A 26626-nucleotide genomic window follows, 5' to 3' on the forward strand; every position below is an offset into this window, starting at 1 on the left:
AATCAAAGAAAAATATTTTGAAAAAAAAAAGAATTACAATTTTGAATAAATTATTTTGAAGATAAAGCCTACCTTCTCACCCAAATAACAATGCCCGTGTAAGAGAGACTACCCCCCTGCACGCGTCAGTGCAAGATCCGCCTGCAATTCAGTGACCAGTTTTGATGCTTTAGAAAATCCGTGTAAAATGAGCATCCTTGTCCACAGCATTCCCTGTCTAGGAGGTTTTTAAAGCGCTCCTACAGCCCTTCTTCCACTGTCACTAAATGTCAGTGCTAGAAGAACCCTGGTGTGAAAAATCATTAACACGGTATCATGGTAACAGGATCTCCCGCATAAAAGCAGTAGCCCAGCATGATAGGCTGCCGGATTTGTAGAGCTCACAACAGGAATCTAGTAATGATACTTTGACACCTGGTGGATTACCAGAAAATCAGCCTCTCTTCCTTCCTATTATTGGAACAGAAATAAACTGAAAGTTCTTTCTGCTGTTTTGTGTTGCATAGTGCTGTGCTCTGCTATGCCACGGTATGCTATGTCCTAATTTGTGTTAAATTGTACATGTTATGTGCCATGTTATGTGCCATGTTATTTTGTTTTTTATGTATTGCTTTATGTTTTGTGACGTGCGCAATGTATGTGTTCTGTAATGTTATGATATGTTATGTTATGGTACTCTAAACTATTTCTCGTTAGTAGTCAGATTTTATTACCCCCAACAAAACAAGCGAAGGAGAGAGTATTAGGGCAATGGAGTCCTCATAATTGAGGGGAAAAAACCTCTTTACCCCAGATAATCCCATGACATTCCGAGAATGTGTCAACTGTTATCTTTGTGTAGCACTATCTCAAATGGTAGCTTAACTCTTTACAAGCCATAAAAAATGTTTTAATTCATCATGCTTAATTACATATACTTAGCAAATAAAGAGATACAGAGTAATTCAAACTAACCACCCACTACAAACACAATGACCTTTTATTTGAAAGGCCTGTTTTTTCATATTTAAAATAAGGCTCCTGTTGTATAACAAAGGGCTTCATAATATAGAAGATATCAGTCATATTGAATCCTCCTTGGAAGAAGACATACAACAGTGGAGTTTTAAAAACTCTGTCACACGTTTCGGTGGAAATCTTCCTCTACTCCCCCATCTTCCTCAGGGCTATACTGGATGAAGTGGATGAAGAAAGATAACGTACTAGACAAGCTGGAGTCGTGCCAGTTATTGTAGGGGTCAGGCAATACGGCCAAAAATTGAATTAACCCCTTTGGCGACAGGCCTTCAGAAACAGCACTCTCAAAAAGCGCCAAGACACTAACTACTGCTGGCACTAATATGCTGCAAGAAACATGCAGTCAAGTTTTCACGGCTGTAGATTACAATCCCCGTCCCTGTCTGGTGGCTAAAGGGTCTTCAAAACAATATAGGACATTACATCATTGTTACATGAATTTTCCAAAAAGGGTGGATTGAAGCTTATCCAAATATAGATCTTCGTGCTGTGCTCTACTATGTTAAACTATGGCGTGTCTTATTATGTTTTGTTGTTTTTGTGTAATGCATTATGTTTTCTGACATGTACAATGCAATGTTGTTTGTTATATTTTTTGTGTTACGATATTACAAGTGTTTTGTGCTTGGTTGTGTTTTATGGCATGAGCTATATTTCATGTTGTGCGTTATTTAATGTTCTGTTATGTTTCATGTTATTGCAATTATAATATATTATGGAATGTTACGTTATGTTATGACATTTTCGAAAAAAAGCAATATGCAAAGGTGCCCCAAACTATTACTATTTAGTAGTCAGATTTGATTATGTCACACCTTCACTGTTAAGAATCATAAAACTTCTCGGTCAACAAGCTCTTCTCTCATTGTCAGTCAAGACTTGGGTCTGCAGATATTTAGATTTGGTCTCCCGCACTACTTTTAAAAGATTGCAACATTCTGGGATTCATGTATTGACATAACAGCCGAAAACACAATTGACAAAACCAATAGGTCTTGCCTATGCTAGAGCTTTTAGCTTTGCCAATGTGTTTCAGCCATGTTGTTCACCAGCTTGTCAAAAAGTGAGTGACGTACAGCAGAGTTGTGTATAGTGGAATGGTGAGATAGGGTGTTACGAAGTGGAGTGGCAGAGAGTGTTGTGTATAGGAGTGACATGGTGTTGAGTTGCATACAGTGACATACATTGGAGCTGCACTGAGTAGAGTGGACAGGTGTAGAGTGCATTGACATAGAGTGTTGCAGAGTATAGTGGCACAGAGTTAAGTGGTGTTGAATTCAGCAGTATACAATGCAGCATCATAGAATGCAGTAACGTAGATTAGAGCAGTGCACAGTAGAGTTCAGCGGTGCAGAGTGGAGTGGCGCAGAGTACAGTGGCACAGTGTGCAGGGCGTAGAGTAAAGTGGCTTAGAGTAGAGTGATGTAGAGTGGTGTGGAGTGGTGTAGATTTTTGTGATACAGAGGGAAGTGGCACCAAGTAGAGTCGAGTGTCATAGAGTGCGGAATAGAGTGCAAGTACAGTGTAATGGCATGGAATGGACTGCAGTGGTGCAGAGTAGAGTAGCATAGAGTGGTGCAGAGTAGAGTATAGTTCAGCAGAGTGCAGTGGCCTAGAGTTCAGTGTAGTATAATGGAGTAGCATAGAGTGGAGTAGTGCAGAGTGGAATGGCATAGTGTTGAGAGACTGCAGTGTTGCAGAGTAGAGTGTGAGAGTGCAGTGGTAGATTGTAGTAGAGTGGCGCATAATACATTGATGCCGAGTAGAGTGCAATGGCATAGAGTGCAGTGACATAGAGTGCAGCTGTGTAGACTGCAATGGCATAGAGTGCACTGGTTAAGAGTGGAGTGGTGTAGAAGTGCAGTGGCATAGAGTGCAGTGGTACAGAGTGGAGTGGAGTGGCATAGACTGCAGTGGCATAGAGTAGATTGCGTCAGAGTAGAGTGAAGTGGCGTAGTGTGGAGTGGTGCATGGTAGAGAACAGTTGCGTAGCGTGGCATAGAGTGTAATGGAGTAGAGTAAAGTGGTGCACAGTGCAGTGGCATAGAGGGCAGTGGTGCTGAGTAGATTAGAGTGGCGTACAGTGGATTGGCGTAAAGTGCAGGGGCATAGGCTTGAATGTTACAGAGTAAAATGCATTGGCATAGAGTATACTGCCAAAGAGTGCAGTGCCGTAGAGTGCAGTGTTGCAGAGTGGCATAGAGTACAGTGGTGCAGAGTGGAGTTGTGCAGAGTAGATAGGTGTGGCCTAGACTGGAGCAGTGTAGAATGCAGTGGCAAGGAGTGAATTGGTGTAGAGAGGCAAAGAGTGCATTGGCATAGAGTAGAGTGGTACAGGGTAGATTAGAGCAGCGTAGTGTGAAGTGGCATAGAGTGGAGTGATGCAGGGTGCAGTGATGTGGAGTGGTGTAAAGTGGAGTGGTGCAGAGTAGAGTGCATTGGTGTGGAATGGTGGAGAGTAGATTAGCATAGAGTGGAGTATGCATGGTACGCTAGAGCACTGCCATTACAGACAACAAATGTTCTATTGAAATTACCATTACATTTTCACAGTCATACAATTTTACTATTAAAACTATACAGTGCACAAACTAAAATGTGTTGAAATTGCATCAAATAGTTTATTGATTGTGTTGATCATATTAAAGTATATGATTCCAACACACTTAAAAAAGATTGCTTAATTTGTGTTCCTAATTCTGATATATTCTGAAATACTTACATACTTCATTTAAATGTTGTCCTGTGCAAGAAAAAAAACTATTTTCTACCCCCAGTATCCAGCAAGATTGTCAGATAAATGCTCTCACTTTGAAGTCAGAGAAAGAAAAGTAAACTAGCACCCTTTGGTGACAACAGCATCTGACATTTGACCTCAGTCTTCAAATGCACAGCAAATGTGACAAGATAGGAACAACATTTAAAGGCCTGTTTCCAGAAATAGAGTTCGTGGAAGAATACAATAAACAGGCTTTAGGAAATGAGAGGGAGGAACTGAACTTGGAGAACCTAAAGCACATAAACCAGCAAATAGAAAGCAAGAAATTGTGAGTTACAAACCACAAAGTCACTCGTAATCAACGAGCGGAATGCATTCCTAGGTCAACTTTCTGAATGTTGCCAACATATCTTTAACAAACCAGACAGCTGCACTGTCTGGTAGGCTGTGAGTCTGGTTTGCTGTGACCTAAAAATGAAACAGTGTTTTAAGAGCAGCTGGATGGCAAAATATAAGTGTCTATACCACAACTGAATCATTAACTAAAGTACAGAAAGGATGAACCACACGCTGACTGCTGAGTTATATGATTCTGGGAAATTAAAGAATTAATTAGACAATCCTGGTGACTTAAGAGTAATAATTTGGAAAGCCTCCTTGTATGAATTTCCATATTCTCAATTCACCATGAATTTCTGGTACGGGATAGAGTGAAAAGAAAGCAAGTATAAAAGTCAAGTTAAAGGGCAATTCTAAGAGAATTAAAAAGCTTATACCATTGGTTCCATTACTCAAATGTACATACAGAGTATTTACAGAATGTTACAACAATTTGTGACATTACATGGTAAATTGGTTTTAAATATTCCTTAGTAATACATTACTCAATATTTCTAAATACTGTTTTTAATGTGAAGCCATTTTCTGTTTAGTAATGGGCAGTTCCCTAAAATATTGCACAGGATGATGAATACAGATGCCACCTCACACTTCAGTGCCAACGCGAGTTCTGTGATATCTGTTGCCATGACACAGGCTGAAGAGCTGATACCACTCAGTGGCTGTGAAGGTGAGCAGGAAAACTCTGCTGGTGCTTGTGTCAATGTCGGGAGATTATTGGGCAGACCTATCCTTTCCCGTGACCTGTGGAGGTAGTTCTAGAAATCTCAATGGAATTTGTGGACTCTAGTATATTACAGGGCACATTGTGGGTAATTGTATCCATTACAGGGAAATCTGGAGCATTAGCGAGTATTCTGAAATTGGCGATTCAATAATCCCTTGGACAAATCTCCCTGAGACTGAGACAATTACCAACACATCTCCCTGGAATTGGGACTAAGATAAAAATACCAAGGCATACTAAGTTTTCAAGCAAGAGAAATGAGTCCCCTGGCTGCAGAACATCTAGCAAAATGCAGCAACGAGCAGGGTTAAGTGTACCCTTGAGGTCTCTAGGCCATGGTGCCCCTGCACCTGCTGCACTACTGATGCCTATTCTCCTGGGTAAAGTTATAAAAAGTATGTTTGACAGGTGCTCCAGCTGCATTGAAGCTGTTCCCCGTCCCCGGGCTCTCGGCGGGCACAGGTCAGTGCTCAGCTGCAGACGTGCACAGGGTGGGAATGCTCGTCACTGCCCCTGCCTCTACCTTATGGCAGCAGAGAGCTGTGCTCAGGTAGCAATGAATCACAGTGACACGCGGAACGCAGCCTTCATTTAGGAGATCACACACAATATGTAACCATTTCTATTAAACACGCTTCTGGAATGTCAACAAAGCTAAGAGCAAAGCAGGTTTTAACTCGCTGTGGTGTAAATGCACATAAAATTATGTAGCGGGGGTCACGCCTTTCCTCATAGTCAAGAAAGGCTCAAGTGTGAACAAAGGGGAAAACTGATTTTTCAAACGCCAGCTGAAAAGCTTCTAACCCTCCTACCAGTCTGCAGCTAGCCTGAACTGCTGTCAGCATTATTTACTACCCGAGCAGAGTCTAAAAAACGTTAAACAATGTTTTTTATTGCTCGTGGTACACGGTGTTTCAGCTGGGAGCGAATTGGGACATTCTTTAGAACTGTCTGCAGCGCGGTATTCCTCGGCCAGGACACACATGAGCACAGCTTCCCCATGGAAACTGTTTGCTGTTGTAGACTCATAATAAGGGGAAAGGCCTTCCAGTTGTCTGAAACCAAATAGCTAAAGAAAGGCCTTATCGGAGCCTGGCGTTTTCGCGGGCCTAGGCGTGTAGTGTACCGGCCTGGGCGCTTCCGAGGGTCGCCCCCACTTATCTAATGCCGGCTGGACTATCGACTGAGCACCGCGGAGGGGCTGCCAGTGGAAGTCTCGGGTTTTCACTTGCCTGTGATTAGTGGTCTTGGTGCATTCAAAGGAAATACTCTGGCTGAAGCAATAGACCACTTCAGAGCAACATGCCCCAAGCGTTGTATGGTATCACGTCACGAGGCATGCTATGCGCGTGTGTTTTGTGTGTGTCTGTGCGTCTGGATGTAAGTCAGTGTGGGTCTCTGGTCATGTGTGTGTGTTCTCTTCCTTTACTCTACCACTCTGCAGCCTCCTCGACCGAGGCACATGCATTATCAAACCTTCAATAAAAGGAATGTGTCAATATGAAATGTGTGCCTGCAGACCATTGGGTAGGGATCCCTGGCCCCTCATGCTGTCCCTCTACACACAGTTTGGTAGCAAACACACATCCATAATGTTGGACCGAGTGTGCGCTGGTGCCGCTGCACCTACTGCACTATTGTTTGGTGTGCGTTATGCATCTGTTGGTTCACATCTCTCAATGGCCCTATTTGGGTTGCTGTGTCTCTTCGTGTTTGGGTCAGAATGTGCAAATCTGCACATTCAATGTCTGTTTTGTGTGTCATTATAAGGGTGTTTGTTGTATCTTTTGTGTGGTGCTTAGCAGCATTCTGTGCTACAAGTTCATAAACATTAACAGGAATTGCTCAAATAATTCATTAATGCATGTTTGTCTGTGGGTGATTGTCAGGTGAGTGGATATATGTGCGTTTATGCGTGCGTGTTTATGTGCACATGTGCCTTATTTGGATTTATGTTTGTATTCATCTGTGTATTTGTCGATGTTGTGTTGATCTGTGTGTGCGCGCGCGTTGAAAGAGTATTTGTGTGTTTACGTTTCCGCCCTTGTGCAGTATGAGTTTGTGTGGGTTTGGTTGTTTGCGTGGATCTCTGCGAGTTTTAGGTGCTGGTACGTTTTCGAGTCTGATGATTGATGACGTAAGTGCGCGTTCGCACGCATTGCTTGGAGAGCCCGGCATTGCTGCCCTTCCTCTCCCTGGCGTTTGCCTGGGTCGATCAGGCGGCGGCCGCACAGGTACCGAGCTTCCCGAGTGCTGAGTGAGGACAAAGGTCAGTCTGCTCGGTTTCCTGCGCAGCAGGGCCGGGCTCCGGGCTCTTTTGATCGCCCTCCCTCTCCATGTGCCGCGGCTCTGATTAGAGGCTGATCCGGGGCTCGTCTTTGATCAGCGGGCCTGGCAGCCTGCAGGTGCCGCGTGTCACCACATTAGAGAGCAGCAGTTTTAATCTGCGCAGCTCACGTAAGTTATCTGCGTTACCCACGCCATTCACAAAACGCCTGCGAGTGGCCACTCTGCCTGGACCTCAATTTTTTTTTTACGTCGTTTAGCACTCCCGGGTAATGTTAAATCCAACACTTGGTTAAAATGTTTTATTGATGAGTGCTTTGACTTTCCGCATATTTTTTATTACAAAGGGTTATAGTTAAATATTCTAGATTTCCAAGAACATCTTTCAGGGCAGTTACTTTTCTATACTTCCTTAGTAGTGGCGTTTTTTCCGAAGCACAAGCCGAGCAACCTCGCTGCAAAGTAAGCATCCGTGAAGGGCAGGGCCTTTGTTTCAGGCTGTCACTTTAAACTCGTGATCCCTGTGCCCCAAGGTATGCGTGAAATGCATTCTGCACAAAAAGGCCTGTATGGTTTAAAGGAACAAAAAGCTGTTTTCATAGAAAGCTGAATAATGTGAATCATAGCGAGTTCAGGGGCTAAACAAATTACACACCCTGGAGCATGCCCTGAAAGTATGAAAGGGCCTTTCTGCGCCCTGCCCTTGGGAGCTGCCATCGGAGGGCTTTCCACACAGCTCAGGTACACTTGAAAGCTCGGCGATTCTCATTTCCTAAGCAGGATTAGCTCGTTTCCAGCACACGGACAACATACATCTCATTCAAATGGACCCGGGCGACCTGAGTTTAAACAAACACACGCAAAAGAGACAGGTTTCCAATTCAGCGTGCGAGCGGGGCGAAGGGGGGCGCCGTCCAAGCCATAAACGAGGGAGGTAGAGAGGTGTCAGGGAGTGATGGCTGGTAAACGCTTGGAAACAGCAGGACTGCAAGCATAGCCCTCACCCTCCCGCCCACAAAGAAGGGGCCACGTGCAGCGGGCACATGCCTTCTCCTCACAACCATCGACTGCATTCCTCAAAAGGAGTGAACTGTTGGGATCTCATCCAACACCAGAAATGTTTCCAACTGGGGATAGTCCCTGGCGGGGACGGGAAAGGCTTGGCTGGCTGTTCTCCAGTGCGTAGGTCCCATCCGCTGCCCCATCCCGCCACCAGGTGTTTAAAAGCGTGCAAGGTCATCTAGAGCGATCTGAAACAGTCTACTCCCAAATCAAAGAAACAAAGAAACAACTGGATTCAGGGAAATCCATCGTGTATAAAGGCCCCCAGAATAACCCACGTGGAAATATCGAAGAGATGTGAATAAAAGTTGTCCGCCTTTTATTTGAGGAAAGTGCGCGTGCATAGGAAGCATAGACGGTTGTAGCATAATTTACGCAGGGAAGGCGCACCAGCGAGACATTAGAATGGGACAGCCCCACAAAGCACTCTCTGATGCATTTGAGGACACATACACTTGTACCATAAGTTGTAACATAAACAGGGGCACGGCGGCAGCCACCTTACCGTTCTGCTCCTTGGCGCTGCTGGTGTGCAGCTTGCTGCTGAGGTTGGATTCCGCCCGGGATCCATGCTGCTGGAGGCGCAGGGCAGAGGCTAGGAGGAGGAGCAGGGCAGGCGCCAGAGGGGTCATTTGGAAGCGCTGGGTGCACACGGGTCAGAAAGGCACTCGAGGACTGCACGCTCAGAGTCACCCTGGGAGCCGGGCCGGGCCTGGCAGCATGGGCAGCGGAGACGGGCAGGACGCTGCCGGGCTCCCATCCAAGGCCACCCCGCTCTCGATCCCGCAGCCCCCTCCTCTCTCCAGCTTGACGCGAAAAGAGGGGGTCAGAGAACCCGTCCGACCACCAGGTCAGCTGCCCAACACCGAGGGAGAGGCCACCAAATTCCGGAGAGCCGCTGGACGCCGCTTCTGCTGCGAGGGGACACCTGTCACAGGAGCAGTCGGCAACAGTGCGCAGAGCTGGAGGAGTGTTCACAAAAACACCAAACGGATTTCTCCCCGACGGTGACCCTCTGCTCCCCTGAGCAACGTTCAAGCGGCCAAAGTGACGGAGAATCTGCAAGAAGTCAGCCAGCGCGCGCAGTGCCAGGAGGCACTAAACTCCTGCAAAGTTTTCACGTGTAGGTCGTCACTGGGCGCCGAGGAAGCTGGAGTGCGGCTGCTGCCCTCCCTCCGGGAGGAGGAGAATGTAACCCTCAGCACACATGCCTTGCGGGCAAGCAAGGGCTTTCCTCTCACACCTCCTGCCTTTCTTCTCGCCGCCAGCTCCTTATGGCACGGGAGCAAAACAAAAACAAACGACAAAAAAGTTCGAGCTGCCCCTCCCTGGCGAGGTTGGCTCGTGCTGATATGGGCCGCTGAGCTGCTTGATACCCCCTCCCTTGAAGTGGGTGCGCCGGTGCCCGCGCTGCTTTCGGGACACGGGGCTTCACCCAGCCTTCGATTTCCCAGAGCTCGGAGCAGAAAGTCTGAGACGTGCATTGGTCAGAGGGGGAGAGGGAGGAGGCTGCTGCCCTGCCAAATATTCTCCTGTCAGGCAGCAGCGGGCATAACCCTGTGGGGAAGAGGAATGCACAACTGGAAGTTGCTGCAAGGAGCTCTGCTTGATCCTTCTCCCCCCTGACGTTGGCTTCTGCAAGTGTCACAGGGAGGGGGGGCGGGGGGGGGGGGGGGGGTGCTGAAGCCTTGCCAAATGCACTGTTCCTCGTAGGCAACGCGGGGCACGGCCCTGCAGGGAGGAGTGACGGGCTGGGAGTTACTCAAGGTCTCCCTTCCTCGCCCCCTTCTTGACTTTGGCTGTAAACTCAGGCTGCCAAATGGTGACACACAACAGGTGCTCGCTCCGGTAATGCGGAGAGAGAGAAATAGAAGGGCCTAGAACACAGAAATCCAATGACCGAAGCACTCTTTCCCAGCGTGAACAATGGCAGCATCCGCGTTACGCACCTGAAAAAGAAGGGCGGGAAAAGGTGAAATATCAAGTCACATTAAAAAAGCCCCACCTAAGAAGCACTGATGTGTATGAAAAAGGTTGCATCCGTTCTCGGAATAATCCGTTGACCTTACTCGACTCTTGGTTTCAACTCCTTCAAGTCATGTTTATATCTGTGGGGTATTTACATAGAGCAACATTAAACAAAATGCAGTTTAGAGGACAGGGTCAAAGAAAAAGATAAAGGCAATAGGACAACGCCCCCTCAAACCCAAATGAATCAATGACTTGTCACCAGACTGGTTATGGGTAAACAGGCATGTTTATTACAGTGCAAATAAAACTCAACATAACACAAACATTGTTAGAAATGGGTGTCTGTAGCTGGCAGTGGCTTTGTCCAAGTAGGAACCCTTATTCTAGTCAGGGTAAGTGGATGGCACACCAAAGATAACCCCTTCCTGCCCACTTGGTAGCTTGGCATGAGCAGCCAGGCTTATCTCAGAGGCAATGTGTAAGGCATTTGTACAGAAACACACAGTAACAGCAAAAACGCTACTAATGGAAACCGCAACAGTTAAAAAAAATAACCAAGCTTTATCGGAGTGAAACAAGACCAAAAGGACAAAAATCCAACATACACAAGCAAAGCTAGCTATCACTTTAAAAAGGTTTGAAACAGTTCAGTCCATAGGAAACCATGAATGTGTCACTTTTATGACAAGCATTTGAAATGCAATAGGCCTCACATTAGGAAAGTTTGAGCTATTGGTATTGTACACATTTTTTATTTATGTGTTGGTTTTGAAAAGAGCAAAATTAATAGCTTTGTCATTTACAATGCCAATAGTTATAACTTTCAAAAATGTGACACCTATAGCATTTGTAATGCAATATGTGTTGTATTTAAGTGACTTAGATGTATTGATATTACAAATAACAATGGCTTCTATTTTATTTTAAATAATTAATTCTTAAATAAAAGTTATTGTAATTTATAATGGCAATAGCTTAAACGTTTGTAAATAACTTTTGTGAAGATTATGTTCAGTGTATTTTATTGTGACGAAAATCCATGAACAGAAGTGAAATATTAACATCTTTTTGTGACATTTGTAATAAAGCTTGAAACATTGAGAGAACATATTTGAACCAGTTGTTGTTGAATGGTTGCACAGATTGATGCTGCAGTGGCGCGGAGTGATGTTGTGGTGGTGACGAGTGATAGATAGATAGATAGATAGATAGATAGATAGATAGATAGATAGATGGCAATAGATACATAGAGAGATAGAGTGAGGGCGATAGACAGATAGATAGATAGAGTGAGTGCAATAGATAGATAGAGTGAGGGCGATAGACAGATAGAGTGATGGCGATAGATAGAGAGATAGAGTGAGGGCGATAGATAAATAGATAGATAAATAGATAGATAGATAGATAGATAGATAGATAGATAGATAGATAGATAGATAGATAGAGTGAGGGCGATAGATAGATAGATAGAGTGAGAACGATAGATGGAGTGAGGGCGGTAGATAGATAGATAGATAGATATATAGATAGATAGATAGATAGATAGAGTGAGGGTGATAGCTAGATAGATAGAGTGAGGGAGATAGATAGATAGATAGATAGATAGATAGATAGATAGATAGATAGATAGATAGATAGATAGATAGATAGATAGATAGATAGATAGATAGATAGAGTGAGGACGGTAGATAGAAGAGATAGATAGATAGATAGATAGATAGATAGATAGATAGATAGATAGATAGATAGAGTGAGGGCGATAGATAGATAGATAGATAGAGTGAGGCGACAGATAGATAGATAGTGAGATAGAGTAAGGGCGATAGATAGAGAGAGGGCAATAGATAGATAGATAGAGTGAGGACGATAGATAGATAGAGAGATAGAGTAAGGGCGATAGATAGATAGTGAGGGCGACATATAGATAGATAGAGGGTGAGGGCGATAGATAGATAGAGTGAGGGTGATAGATAGATAGATAGATAGATAGATAGATAGATAGATAGATAGATAGATAGATAGAGTGAGGGCGATAGATAGACAGATAGAGTGAGAACGATAGATAGAGTGAGGGTGATAGATAGATAGATAGATAGAGTGAGGGTGATAGCTAGATAGATAGAGTGAGGGAGATAGATAGATAGATAGATAGATAGATAGATAGATAGATAGATAGATAGAGGGCGATAGATAGATAGATAGATAGATAGATAGATAGATAGATAGATAGATAGATAGATAGATAGATAGATAGAGTGAGGGCGATAGATAGATAGATAGATAGATAGATAGATAGATAGATAGATAGATAGATAGATAGATAGATAGATAGATAGATAGATAGATAGATAGATAGATAGAGTGAGGGCGATAGATAGATAGATAGATAGGTAGATAGATAGATAGATAGATAGATAGATAGATAGATAGATAGATAGATAGATAGACAGATAGAAAGATAAAATGAAGGCGATAGATAGATAGATAAATAGATAGATAGATAGATAGATAGATAGATAGATAGATAGATAGATAGATAGATAGACAGATAGACAGATAGACAGACAGATAGAGTGAGGGCGATAGATAGAGTGAGGGCGATAGGTAGATAGAGAGATAGATTGAGGGCGATAGACAGATAGATAGATAGAGTGAGTGCAATAGATAGATAGAGTGAGGGCGATAGACAGATGGAGTGAGGGCGATAGATAGAGAGATAGAATGAGGGCGATAGATCGATGGATAGATAGATAGATAGATAGACAGATAGAAAGATAAAATGAGGGCGATAGATGGATAGATAGATAGACAGACAGATAGATAGATAGATAGATAGATAGATAGATAGATAGATAGATAGATAGATAGCTAGATAGATAGACAGATAGACAGATAGAGTGAGGGCGATAGATAGATAGATAGATAGATAGATAGATAGATAGATAGATAGATAGATAGACAGACAGATAGAAAGATAAAATGAGGGCGATAGATAGATAGATAGATAGATAGATAGATAGATAGATAGATAGATAGACAGATAGACAGACAGATAGACAGATAGAGGGAGGGCGATAGATAGAGTGAGGGCGATAGATAGATAGATAGATAGATAGATGGATAGATAGATAGATAGATAGATAGATAGATAGATAGATAGATAGATAGATAGATAGATAGATAGATAGATAGATAGATAGATAGATAGATAGATAGAGTGAGGGCGATAGATAGATAGATAGATAGATAGATAGATAGATAGATAGATAGATAGATAGATAGATAGATAGAAAGATAGATATGTGTGTGGTTGTGGTTGTGTGTGTTGTGTTTCAGGTTGTGCGTGTGTAGTGTTTGGGGTTATGTGTGTGGTTGTGGGGTTGTGTGTGTGGTTGTGGGGTTGTGTGTGCGGTTGAGTGTGGTTGTGTGTGTGCTTGTGTGCGTGCTTGTGGTTGTGTGTGTGTGGTTTGTGTGTGTGTGGTTGTATGTGTGGAGCGGTTGTGTGTGTGGGGGGTTGTGTGTGGGGGGGGATTGTGTGTCTGGTGGTGTTGTGTGTGTGGGGGGTTGTGTGTGGGGTTGTGTGTATGTGTGTGGAGTTGTGTGGGGTTGTGTGTGTCTGGGGTTGTGTGTGTCTGGGGTTGTGTGTGTGGGGTTGTGTGTGTGCGGGGGTTTGTGTGTGTGGGGGTGTTGTGTGTGTGGGGGGTTGTGTGTGGGGTTGTGTGTGTGTGGGGGTTGTGTGTGGGGTTGTGTGTGTGTGTGTGGTTGTGTGTGTGGGGGTGTGCATGTGGGGTTTTGTGTGTTTGGGGGGTTGTATGTGGGGGGTTGTGTGTGTGGGGGGGTTGTGTGTGTGGGGGTGTTGTGCGTGGGGGGTTGTGTGTGTGGGGTTGTGTGTGTGTGTGGAGTGGTGTGGGATTGTGTGTGTGTGTCGGGGGAGGGGTTTGTGGGTGTGGGGACGTTGTGTGTGTGTGTGTGGGTTTGTGTGTGTGGGAGTGTGTGTTTGTGGTTGTGTGTGTTTGGTTGTGTGTGTGTGTGTGTGTGTGGCAGCGTTAATTACATTCTTTCACACGCTCAAATTCCTCAATTGATAGTTCTGTAGAAAGATCAAAATACATTCTTACAAAAAGCCACATTATCCGGAGTAACCCACGAGCAAATCTTGTTTCTAAATACACAAATAAAAAGCAAATAAAGAGTGAAACTATTTAAAGTCGTACAAACCGTTCTGTGACAATTAAGGGAACAAGGGGCGAGGATGTGAGCGTTGGTTAAAGGCCAGATCTACCGAATTTGGAAATGGGAGACCCTGTTCGAGTTTCGGCGTCGGCTCATCATCATCTGATTGTGGGCAAATCACTAAACTGCCCGAACCTCAAACAAAAGGATGTTTCCTTGTGTCATGTAACTGGTGCTTGTGTGAAGTGCTCAAATACCTTCGGGTCGAATTTGCTTTACATAAAACTGCAAAAACAGATAGAGTGAGGGCGATAGATAGAGTGAGAGCGATAGATAGAGAGATAGAGTGAGGGCGATAGACAGATAGATAGATAGATAGATAGATAGATAGATAGGGTGAGTGCAATAGATAGATAGAGTGAGGGCGATAGACAGATAGAGTGAGGGTGATAGATAGAGAGATAGTGTGAGGGCAATAGATACATAGATAGAGTGAGGGCGATAGATAGATAGATAGATAGATAGATAGATAGATAGATAGATAGATAGATAGATAGACAGACAGACAGATAGAAAGATAACATGAGGGCGATAGATAGATAGATAGATAGATAGATAGATAGATAGATAGATAGATAGATAGATAGATAGACAGATAGAGTGAGGGCGATAGATAGAGTGAGGGCGATAGATAGAGTGAGGGCGATAGATAGATAGATAGATAGATAGATAGATGTGTGTGTGGTTGTGGTTGTGTGTGTTGTGTTTGGGGTTGTGTGTGTGTAGTGTTTGGGGTTATGTGTGTGGTTGTATGGTTGTGTGTGTGGTTGAGTGTGGTTGTGTGTGTGCTTGTGTATCTGCTTGTGGTTGTGTGTGTGTGTGGTTTGTGTGTGTGTGGTTGTATGTGTGGAGCGGTTGTGTGTGTGTGGGGGATTGTGTGTGGGGGGTTGTGTGTGTGTGGGGTTGTGTGTGTGAGGGGGTTGTGTGTGTGGGGGTTGTGTGTGGGGTTGTGTGTGTGTGGAGTTGTGTGGGGTTGTGTGTGTCTGGGATTGTATGTGTGGTTGTGGGGTTGTGTGTGTGGTTGTGTGGTTGAGTGTGGTTGTGTGTGTGGTTGTATGTGTGCTTGTGGTTGTGTGTGTGTGGTTGTATGTGTGGAGTGGTTGTGTGTGGGGGGGGAGTTGTGTGTGTGGGGGGTTGTGTGTGTGGGGGGTTGTGTGTGGGGGGGGTTGTGTGTGTGGGGGTTGTGTGTGGGGTTGTGTGTGTGAGTGGAGTTGTGTGTGGCTGTGTGGGTGTCTGGGGTTGTGTGTGTCTGGGGTTGTGTGTGGGGGGGGGGTTGTGTGTGTGGGGTTATGTGTGGGGTTGTGCGTGTGGGGGGGTTTGTGTGTGTGGGGGCGTTGTGTGTGTGGGGGGTTGTGTGTGGGGTTGTGTGTGTGGGGGTTGTGTGTGGGGTTGTGTGTGTGTGTGTGTGGTTGTGTGTGTGGGGGGTGTGTGTGTGGGGGTTTGTGTGTTTGGGGGGTTGTGTGTGGGGGGTTGTGTCTGTGGGGGGGTTGTGTGTGGGGGGTTGTGTGTGGAGTTGTGTGTGTGTGGGGTTGTGTGTGTGTGTGGGGTTGTGTGTGTGTGGAGTTGTGTGGGATTGTGTGTGTGTCTAGGTGTGTGTGTGGGGGGGGTTTGTGTGTGTGGGGACGTTGTGTGTGGGTGTGTGTGTGTGTGGGTGTGTGTGGGGTTGTGTGTTTGTGGTTATGTGTGTGCTTGGTTGTGTGTGTGTGTGTGTGGCAGAGTTAATTACACTCTTTCACACGCACACCCCCACATACACACAACCACAAAGGCATCGGGGACAAGGAAACACAGGAGGCACCGTGACACGCTGGCTGGAATAACAACAAGCAAAAAAAATGATAGAAAAAAGAAAGGTTGGGGGGTGAGACAGAAAGCGAGACAGAGAGAGGAAATGAGAGGAGATATAATGAGACAGTGTGAGAAAGGAAAGAACGGAGCCGACAGAGATGGCGGGAAGAATGAAAGAAAGAATATATCTCCAAAGATTTTTGTTGTTTTATTTTTTCACTGCAGCAGACTACAGGAAGGAAGTGGGATCAGGGAGGGGGTGGCAAATGGTGGAGCTGAGTGGAGTAAGCCGCGGAGAGGCCGTCGTCTTGCTGAAAAATACCTCCTCCTCCGTGGTGCTGAAGGCCCTGGAGACAATAGAAGAGGAAGTCCAGGATGATGTTGACAGTGACGTATTGTTCCACGACGCCAATCAGAAAAACCCAGACAGCAGCGAATGGTCACTGGCCTGGGTCATGTGGCTGAAGTTGCCACGGTAAGGTCACGCTTGACATTCCAAAGGCGAGCGAGAGGAAGGACTTGTGTTTCTTGGCCGAGCTCTCGTTTGGCTGATTCATTGGTCTGTCCTATCTTAATTAAAACCAGACGTGAGCAGATACCTTCACTCTAAACTCCCGACCCTGCCTCTTTTATTGCGTATATGTTTAAACTATTAGGTTCATGTCTTGTTTCGAAAGATTACAAAAAATCTCAAGTTCATGGTTAAGGAACACAGTCTGGCAGGCTATACTGAACATTGAACTCTTTAGCATGGAGCCCTGCAGGATCACAGTGTGCTCTGTAACAGGACCCCTGCAGCTCCCCAACTGCATGAAGAACGAGTAAGGTAAATACAGCCGAGGCCACTCCGCACACCCGATAAGATGTGCACAGATTGTGGTGTGTTTCTGGGAATAGGCTTTTTTTTTCTCCTGCCTCAAAAGTTAATTTGACATATACACGGCGCAGCTGTGTTGTATTTTTAATGAAAGCAATAAAGTAAGCAAAGCTGCCCAGTGCAAAGCTGCACTGCAAGGCTCGGAGATTCAGCCTGCAAGCCTAGAAAGATGAGCTCTGTCTTGCAGTGCAGGACCTGAGAAATGTTAATGACTGGCGTAGGCAAATGGGAACAATGCCTGGTAAGTACAAAGACATAAAAAGCGGCCAGGAAATGCTCTCGGCATTGTGGGGGCGGGGGCGTATTCCTTTGCAGTGTGAAGCAGGGGGCGGGGGAGCGGATCCCTTTGAAGTGAAGCTCTCGGAGGCAGGCGGCTCGGGGAGCAAATGGCAAGCGCGTGCACTGGCACATGCATTCGACAAAATCCGCCTGGTGGTTTCAGAGCTAGGTTTGCCCTCTATACTCTCGTCTATTTATCACTTACGTGATAGAATAGTCGAGACCTAAAAAAGCACCTGGGATGTGTCAAACTAAAATGACCTATGGTCAGGTCAGACCTCTGTCACACACGAAAAGAACCACAGGTCTGGATTAGGAGGAGGTGCAGGCAAGATTGCTGCATGGAATCACTGTCAAGTAACCTGATCTCTGATCAGTATCTGTTTAGATAAGGTATGTCATGCAAGATGGGGAGATTCCCCTTTCAGTACAGTTCCCCCCACACACCGGAGGTGTCATGCTTCATCATGGGGGTGCCTCCTCACACAAAAGACCTAGTCTTTGTGTGAGCTACAACCCCCTCTCTACTGAGGCTGCCTGGAGCACTGAGGCATTATGGCCATTACTCTTCTACTGAGGAGATGCCGCGGATGACACTGATCCGTTCCACCCCGCAGTCTCCTCTCTGACACGCCGCTCCTGGCATTTACTCTCGACTGCCACAAGCGCTTCAAGGAGATAAAGCGTAATACACCGGTTCCCCTCCCTTTCTTCCGCAGTCGCTCACCTCCATACCACCCCGCCCGCTGGGCACTTTGCAGGTCGTCCGGTAGGCAGATGTGGCTAAGCGCTGCAAGGCAGTAAGGCGCTCTCCTATAATTAAAAAAAACACTGCCCCACCCGCTGGTTTCCACGCTTGGCAGGCTGTGGCACCGAGGCCCACATGCCTCGTGTCACAACACCAAGCTCGCCCTTGTTTGTAACCGCTATGCCCGCTCCTAGCTCTGGCAAGGGGTTTACCGTGCCTCCCTGGCTATCATCTAACAGCGTGTGGCGCCCCCAATCACCTTCTTGTCACCAATCAGGCACACCCCTGGGGTCCCTGAACTGTGCTTCAGTCTTTGTTACGTCCTTGCCACCAGTCTATGACAGAAGTCCATTGCCGGCAGACCCCCTAGTCTTTTTTGCTCGCACTCTAGTCTGGGCTTATAGCCACACCTATGACCCCCAATGACAAGGAATCTAGATCCACTTTTTCACTAAAATCTATTGCCAGGCCATCTGACACAACTAAAGTCACACTTATGCTCTATCTTTAATTCCTCTCTTGGGGTTTCTTGTTTTTTTAACAAAAAACTTATACCTCTTTTTGGAAGGTTTTGGTGCACGTTCCACATGGCTAATACGCCAGGACAGATGTAGTGAATTGCGCAACCCACTGTGGTGAGTCACACGTCTCTGTAAATTACATTGATCTAAAAAATGTTATGTGTTACAAAATTATATAATGCAGGAGGTTAGAAACTGTATATTTGGCTCATGCTATATTTACATTGGCTATGCATTTGGTGACATACATGCCTTTCTGTCTCTAATATAGGTTGTATGCAGTCCATACTGAACAGTCAGGCCACTGGTTCAGTAACCAACCTTTGATTTATTCATGTATATTTTCATGTTTTTTCACGTATTTACACTTTACTTTTGCAGTAGCTGAACAAATTGACCTTGAAGAATGCCGCAACACTATTTAGGTCCTCCTGGCCGAACCATGTTGGTCTAGCTACACATTTGTCTCTTATGTTGGCACTTGTGTCATCAGCTCCTCCTTGTTTTTAATCCTGATACAGGGTAGCTGAATAAAGTTTCAATATAGCTAACCCTGTAGCCAGTTTTAACCTCTTACATTACAGCACTGCACCCTTTCTCGCGCACACACACCAGCTCACATAGGCGTTTAGTATACCCTGCCTAATTCAACAAAAACTTCCCTGAGCTCCTCCCTCATAGAGAGGGGGTTGTAGCCCACACGAAGACTAGGTATTTCGTGTGAGGAGGCACTCCATGATGAAGCATGACACCTCTGGTGTGTGAGGCGAACCGTCCTGAAAAGGGAATCCCCCTTCTTGCATGACACACCTTATCTGAACAAATAACTAACCTCCTCCTAATCCGGACCCGTGGCTCTTTTTGTGTGTGACATTAGTTTGATGGGGAGTTAGCTCACGCAGGTCCTTAAAACTCCTCAAACCCTCAAGTGTATTGATTGTGGGTCAGACCACTGCCCAGACGCCTGCGTACTTACACCCCCTCAGTGCGGCATGTGGTAATATGGAGCCTAATCCTTCGAACCTCTTCTCTCCCAACCTGGAACTGACTGGCCATAACACTTTCCGAATCAGATATCCCCTGAACTTATCTAAAAATGCTGCAAAAAACTTAACACATGGACTACTTAAAACACATCCGTAAACTTTTATCTCAGACTCATACTTATCTATCAGAAAGGGTGCTACCATAATTGACCTCATCTTCTACAATAAACATCATGTTCAATGGTGGAAGGCAATTTGCTCTCTGCTCAAGATTTCCACTTCCCTGAAACGGCACATGGTCGTAGATTGTGGGTTGTGCCCTCCTCGGTTTACAGAGCTGAAGCCACCATCTCCCTCTACAAAAACTAAACCATCCTCATACAAGCCTCTGACAGCAATCTAGTGGTATTTGATAAATTTTACCCCACCATCATGAATACAGTGGATAACGTCAACTCTCCCTCCCTGGGAAGGGTGGGACCCCTAGGGGTACTCCAGGCCTCACAAAATCTACCTCCTACCTCTCCACCACCATCTTCTGATGCCACTCTGCCTCAAAGGGCCCCCTTCGACCTGTCCTGACTCTTAATAACATTCCCCCAGCAATGCACGCAACGAGCGAGCCGCAACAGCACAGTCAACATGATAATCTTCATGCTCCCCGTACTGTTAACTAGCCCCAACTCCACTAGCTCCATTGCGTACAACACTGCCCTGATTGTCCCCGGGTTACCTTTCTCCATCCCAACAAACAATCCCAACAGGCTCCCACTGGTCTCCAGGGGTCTCTATCCATCAGTCCCCTCCTCCCCTATCCTACCCATCCTTCCAAGCTTGCAGGAACACTCGGTCGCCACCCGCCTTACTACCTCCTGACCTCACTAGCTCTCATCTGCTCCAGGGTCACCTGGACCGAGCCTCCTAATTCCATCCACAGACCTCACTGGAAGGCCGTCTGAGCGAGATAGCACTCTGCCTTCAAAAACTTAAGACAGAGGTGCGTTGTCTATTACATATCACTGAGGCTCTGTCTACTAACTCCAGACTAAGCTGCTCCACCACGAAAAATCACCATCTCGGCTCGCTCCCAGATTGCCGGTGTACTGGACTCCTTCACACCCCTATAGTTGGAGGTCAGCTCCTCACATCACCCACACACCTCATAGGTGAGCCACCGCTCCACTCCCTATCGACCCTGCTCGCCCTTACAGATGCAGAGACTCCGTGTCTGATACGGATATTCATTTTTCCCTACTTATGTTCCAGCACATCCCCCCCACCATAGCAAACTCTCAACAAATTGAAGCCACCCCAACTGATCCCTTCAGGGAACCTAGGCCAACACCAGATCCTTAAATGAGAACAACCTCACGAAAGTGGTCACCACCACTCTACCGGCACCAACAGATACCAACATAAGTCTCAAATGCATGCTACTAAATTGTAGATCGGTGGCAAAACACGCTGTTGACATTGCCAACCTCACCATGGCGCAGGATCTTGACCTTGTAATGTTGACGGAAACCTGGCGAAATCACTCAGCTGTCCCCATCCTGGAGTTCTTAAAACCTCCCAACTACGATATCATTAGGCTGGACAGATCCAGTGGTCAAGGTGGAGGCGTAGCTTGTTTATATCGTAGCAATCTTACAGTGAAAGGACTACAGACTGACCTCCTGCCATCCTGTGAATACCCATGCATTGAAGTGACTGGTGGCAACAGTCCTCTCCCTCCCTTGAGCCTCTCTACCACCCGAGATCCCTGAGAAGCATGTATAAAAAATGCATCAGATGCTCGAAGGCCACCTTTTTCAGAACTCAACTAGACCAAGCAAAAAAAGTCCAAAAAAACTGTTCGAACTCATCAAGTCCCATGCCAATAGTCAGCCGAACTCTGCGTCCCGGGGTCAAGGGGCACTGCCTAATTGTGAAGAATTTGCAGATTTTTTCACAGATTAGACTAGTAAACTTGAAACTGAATTACGATCTTCCCGTGACCACCTGTTGATCAGTCCATGGATCTCCCTCTGTCCACCAGGCTTGAATATAATTTACCCTGCGCAACCTTACCTCTCCAAAAACAATGCATCCTGGAGTCTGTTCCAAGCCTTAGATGAAGGCACTATACACAAAACGTTGTAGACACTGAAACCTTCCATTCACTGCAATGACCCTCTGCCAGCGAACCTTTTCTCAGAAGTTAGATCCTCCTTACTAAATTTGTAGACCATGATCGTCAATGCATCACTTCGGCAAGGTGCTATCCCGGATTGCCTAAAATTGGTTCAAGTTACCCCGATTCTTAAGAAACCAACTGCTGATCCCACGGACCTTCATAACTTTCGCCCAATCTCCAACATCCCCACCCTGGCAAAGCTCCTGCAGAAATGTGTGCTCGCCAAACTCTGTTACCACATCGATCATTTCAAACTCCTGGACCAATGCCAATCTGGTTTCTGCCCGGGCCATAGCACAGAGTTGACGCTAACGCATATTGTCGATGATGCGCTAAGAATGCTGGACCATAATGAGCCATGCCTATTGATACTTCTTGACCTTTTCTCAGCATTTGATACTGTCAAACATGATAACCTAATTGACCTCCTTGAACACAGGATGGGGCTGCCTGGGCCTGTTCTTAAATGGTTCTCTTCATTCCTCCAGAACAGATCCCAAAGTTTCAAGGTGAACCAATCCCTGTCCCATCCTGCACCGATTATGCTGGGGGTTCCCCAAGGTTAAACACTCTCTCCCACTCACTTTAACTTGTTCATGGAGCCTCTAACAGAAATTCTGAAAGCATCCAGCATTCACTACCACATGTATGCGAACGATACTCAACTATACCTGAAGATCGCCTTCCCTGAGGACATTCAGTCCTTCAACTCAGTCCTGCTGGAAACACAAAGCTGGCTGACAAGTAATCACCTGAAACTAAATGCTCTAAAAACAGAATTCCCCCTAATCTCACCTCAGAAGCAATCTCTGGTCCTTGAACAATGGTTGAATCAGCTTACTGCTCTTAACTGCAGACCTCACCCCGTGGACTCTGCATCATCGCTTGGTATTATATGGAACAACAGTCTGAACATGCAAAAGCACATCAGTTCCCTCACCAAAGGAGTGAACTTCCAACCTAGCATCCTAAGGAAGCTCAAACCCTTTCTCCCAGGTCATGACCTAAAGGTTGAAATGCAAGCATTAGTGAGCGCAAAGCTGGACATGGCAGCATAAAGCTTGGTAGTTTGCCCAGAGGGAAAATGGCTCCTCTTAGGGTAGCCCTCAATTCTGCCGCTAGGCTCTTAACTGGCACTACAAAATGCAACCACATCTCTCCGGACTTGCTGGCCTTGAATTGGCTTCCATATGAAGCTCGGATACAGTTAAAAATTGTATGCATGGCACACAAAGCCATCCACTTCAAGACCCTGAGGTACCGCGCTCATAAACTGGAGCTCTCATGTGGTTCAAGAGCCTCCAGAAGCACCAGCACCCTTTTACTCAAACCACAAAAATTAAAGGAAAAAAGGAGCTATAATTAGGCCTTCTCAGGTATGTCGCAGAGGATCTGGAACTCTCTTCCCCCGAAGTCAGAGTGATTCCTTCCACTGTCCTCTTCAAAATAGAAGTCAAAGGGCTCCTGATGAAGAAATTTCTGCCTCAATCTGGCTACCCCACTTGATTCTGGGGCTATAGACGCTGTTTTGTAGCCCAGCTGCTTGATTAGCGAGAATGTCTGACTTTTTAAATCTATGTACTTTTTGCTATGTTGAATCTGTTAGTTTTCCTGTATTCTTCTTGCTGCATAATCTGTAAAGCGCTCTGATACCCTCGGTGGCCTTGTTCGCGCTCTATAAAACTTTCTAAATACAATAAAATAAAATAAATAAAAGACAAAAACAGGCACAGGGGAGATGTAGCACCGGAAAACAAAGCAATGCACTGATTTCTTACTCGCAGGGGAGATTACACCACTCTTGTACTCCTTCACCTCGTATGGGTCAGACCACTTGTTTTGTAGAGCACAGGGCTCTACTGGCTCCATCACCCACACCTTCTGTCCAGGCTGAAACTGGCCATACCATTGTTTTTTTTCCTCCTGGCTTGCTTCCAGGTTTGCCTGAGCGAGTTTCCTGAAGCAGACTGTCTGGTTTCAGAAGGCCAGTATGTAGCTAAATATATCCTGGGGGGGTGGATTCCTGGGTGCTTTCTCCCAGCACTCCTTGACCAAACTGAGAGGCCCTCTCACAGGGTGCCCATGCAGCAGCTCAAAGGGACTAAAGTCAATCCCTTTCTGTAGTACCTTCCTGTAAGCAAAGAAAAGGCATGGCAAGATGATGTCCCAGTTATGCCTCATGGGTTCTGACAGACCCCCAATCATGACTTTCAGGGTACGGTTGAATCTCTCAACCAACCCATTACTTCGTAGTTCACCCCACACTCCTTCCACGTGGCCTTCATGTACAGAGACATGAAGTTTGTATCCTGGTCAGACACCACCTCCTTTGTGAAACCTACACGAGTAAAGATCCCTATTAGGGCCTTGGTCACGTCGGGTGCCATCATAGCCCTACGATGGATAGCTTCTGCGCACAAGGTTGCATAGTCTAGCAAGACCAGGATTAACCTGTTGCCCGTGGTTGTCTTGGGATCCCGAGGTTCACAATGTTGATGCACACCTACACGAAAGGGAAGCTCATAACAGGAAATGGTTGGAGGGGAACCTTACATTTACCCCCACTCCTGCCGCTTGCCTGGCAAGTTTGACAAGACCTGCAAAACGCATCTGACTGACCTCCCATTTGGGGCCAGTAAAAGTGGGTGACAAGCCTTTCAAAGACCTTGCACTGCCTCAAATTTCCTGTCAAAGGCACATCATAAGACAACCCCAGTAGGGAGGTTCTGAAACGCAGGGGTACCACCTGCACACAGGCTGCCCCAGGCTCTGCAACCTTAATCTCACTAAATATCAGACTATTCTTCCAGTAAATGAAAGGTGACATGGCCTCTTTGCCAGCTGCATGGCCCTTGGCCTGCTGCCAAAGACTCATGAGAGTAGGAAGGACATGCTTTCTGTTCCAAGCAGAACTCTTTCCTGGTAGGACCACCTTCTTGCTGCCAATGGGTCAGCTCTGGCAAGTCTCCCAGTTCAGCCACCTCTCCCTCTATAGGTTTTGGGGCATCCCCCTCAGGTTCAGCATGCTCATGCTCCTGTACCATGGGAATTTCAGGAGTGAGTTTCCTGTGCACCCTACACTTCCTCTTGTTGGCAGACACCTGGGCCAGTGTTTCAGGCTCCATATGCTTCTGATTACCTTGGGTTGCCATGGATCGAGTGGTCACAATACCATACATGCCCACTCAGACAACCCCAACATTTCCAAGTGAGACTTGAGCTCTAACACATTCAATGTGTTATGCTCCAGGTTGTTCCACAGCTGACAATTCATAGGCATGGAGAGGCTCACAGCTGCTCACTAGGAACCTGAGAACCCTCCCCACTCAAGCCCCCTCCCTCACTCAAAGGGAACCGGAGACACTTTACAGATGCACTCACTGTTGTCTAGTGCCACGGCTTGGTGAAGTACATCAGGGACTACCTGCTCTTCAAACATCAGGTGACTCCTGACAATAGTCACACTGGCTCCTGTGTCTCTCAGAGCCTCTACCCTCTGTCCATTGATGATCACCCACTGCCTGCACTTCTAAGTGTTATTTAATTTAATTTTATTAATTAATTAATTAATTTTTGAGCTTGTAAAGCACACTGCTACCCGTAGGTTTCCTGGCCCTGTATAACGCTGGGGAACCCGTCCTGGCTTTCCCTGTGAGATGGTCCCTATTGGGCACCCCCAAGGTGAAACCAGGCATCCCCGGAGTTGATGGGGCCGTTTGTGGAGATTAAGCAAGCTATTGCCCAGAGTTGCTGAGTGGAACCCATGGTTAGAGTGGCACCGAAGGCGAGATTTATCGAGCCCGCTGACATTGGCCCAACACCCTGCCGCGTCGGGAATTGAACCCTGGTCCCGGGCCGACCTCTGCTTCTGGGTCTGCCGCCTCTAACCAGTGAGCCACACTACTCCACTTATCAGACATTATGTTTCTCTAGACTATCTCACTGTCACCTAGTGAGAAAAGCGGCATCTCAACTGGGTCCCCACATCCTCCTGGGGCCAAACCCTCCCTAAGCGCTACACCAGCCATCACCAATGACTGCCCACCAGTGGGGTGTTGTCCCTGCGTGGGGCACTTGGGGTCCCCTCTTATGTGACCCTCCTGATCACAAGCATAACATTTCCTGGGACCCCTCCCTCCAGGTTTCCATGAAGAGTTCCATGGTTTTTATCACCAGAGGGACAGGAATCTGTACCCTGGAAAGTAGATTGGGGCCCTTTAGAAAACTCTTGCTGTTTGCCCTTGTCCCCACACCATTCTGATGGGGACCCTGCTCACACGTGGCAGAGACTCCCAAGTACAACTTATTCTTGACCCTGGTGCTAAGCCAGTTGTCCGACTCCTCAGAACGCTGCCTGGGGTCAGTAAGCTTCCTATCAATCAAGTGCTGGTGCAGCTCTGGGAAACAATGATTGGACAAGTGCTCCCATGCAATCAAAATGTAGAGTGCATGATTGTTGGACCCGGGCCTTTATGGCTGGTTCACCCCTGAACTTTTTGCTTTTGATGGCGACCTGGTGTTCATGATTTCTGGCTTGGCGCACTTTTTCCCTGGGTCCCCGAGTGAAAGTGCGTGCATGTAGTATGGCTGGCCTGCCCTCCCATAGGAATGCATGGGGAATGTGTGTGTCCCTGGTAGTTCCTGATGCGTGGGGAGTGCAGGCTCGAGTTTGGTATGTGTAAACTCGTGAGAGTGAATGCTGCAAGATGGTGTCTGCGGCATGTGTGTGTCTAGTTGGGAAGTGCTACTTCTGGACATTGAGATATGTGTGCAGTGAGGGTGCTGGAGCGTGATTGGCTGGAGCTGGCTGGCATGCCAGGCTCCAGGAAGTCTGGAT

The 26626-nt window shown here is 46.3% G+C and overlaps 1 protein-coding gene across 1 annotated transcript in view; it reads right to left on the reverse strand.

Annotated features, from left to right (window-relative positions):
* The window catches only part of PDGFC (platelet derived growth factor C), an 819997-nt gene extending 810148 nt beyond the window's left edge, over nt 1-9849 (reverse strand). Inside the window, exon 1 of the mRNA XM_086962342.1 lies at nt 8716-9849. Within this exon, the coding sequence (XP_086818468.1) occupies nt 8716-8842 (127 nt within the window). The 5' untranslated portion in view covers nt 8843-9849. The remainder of the gene's footprint in view (nt 1-8715) is intronic.
* Between the last annotated feature and the right edge of the window lie 16777 nt (nt 9850-26626).

Source organism: Lissotriton vulgaris, chromosome 3_1 (assembly GCF_964263255.1).
Source record: "Lissotriton vulgaris chromosome 3_1, aLisVul1.2, whole genome shotgun sequence".
Lineage (NCBI taxonomy): Eukaryota > Metazoa > Chordata > Amphibia > Caudata > Salamandridae > Lissotriton > Lissotriton vulgaris.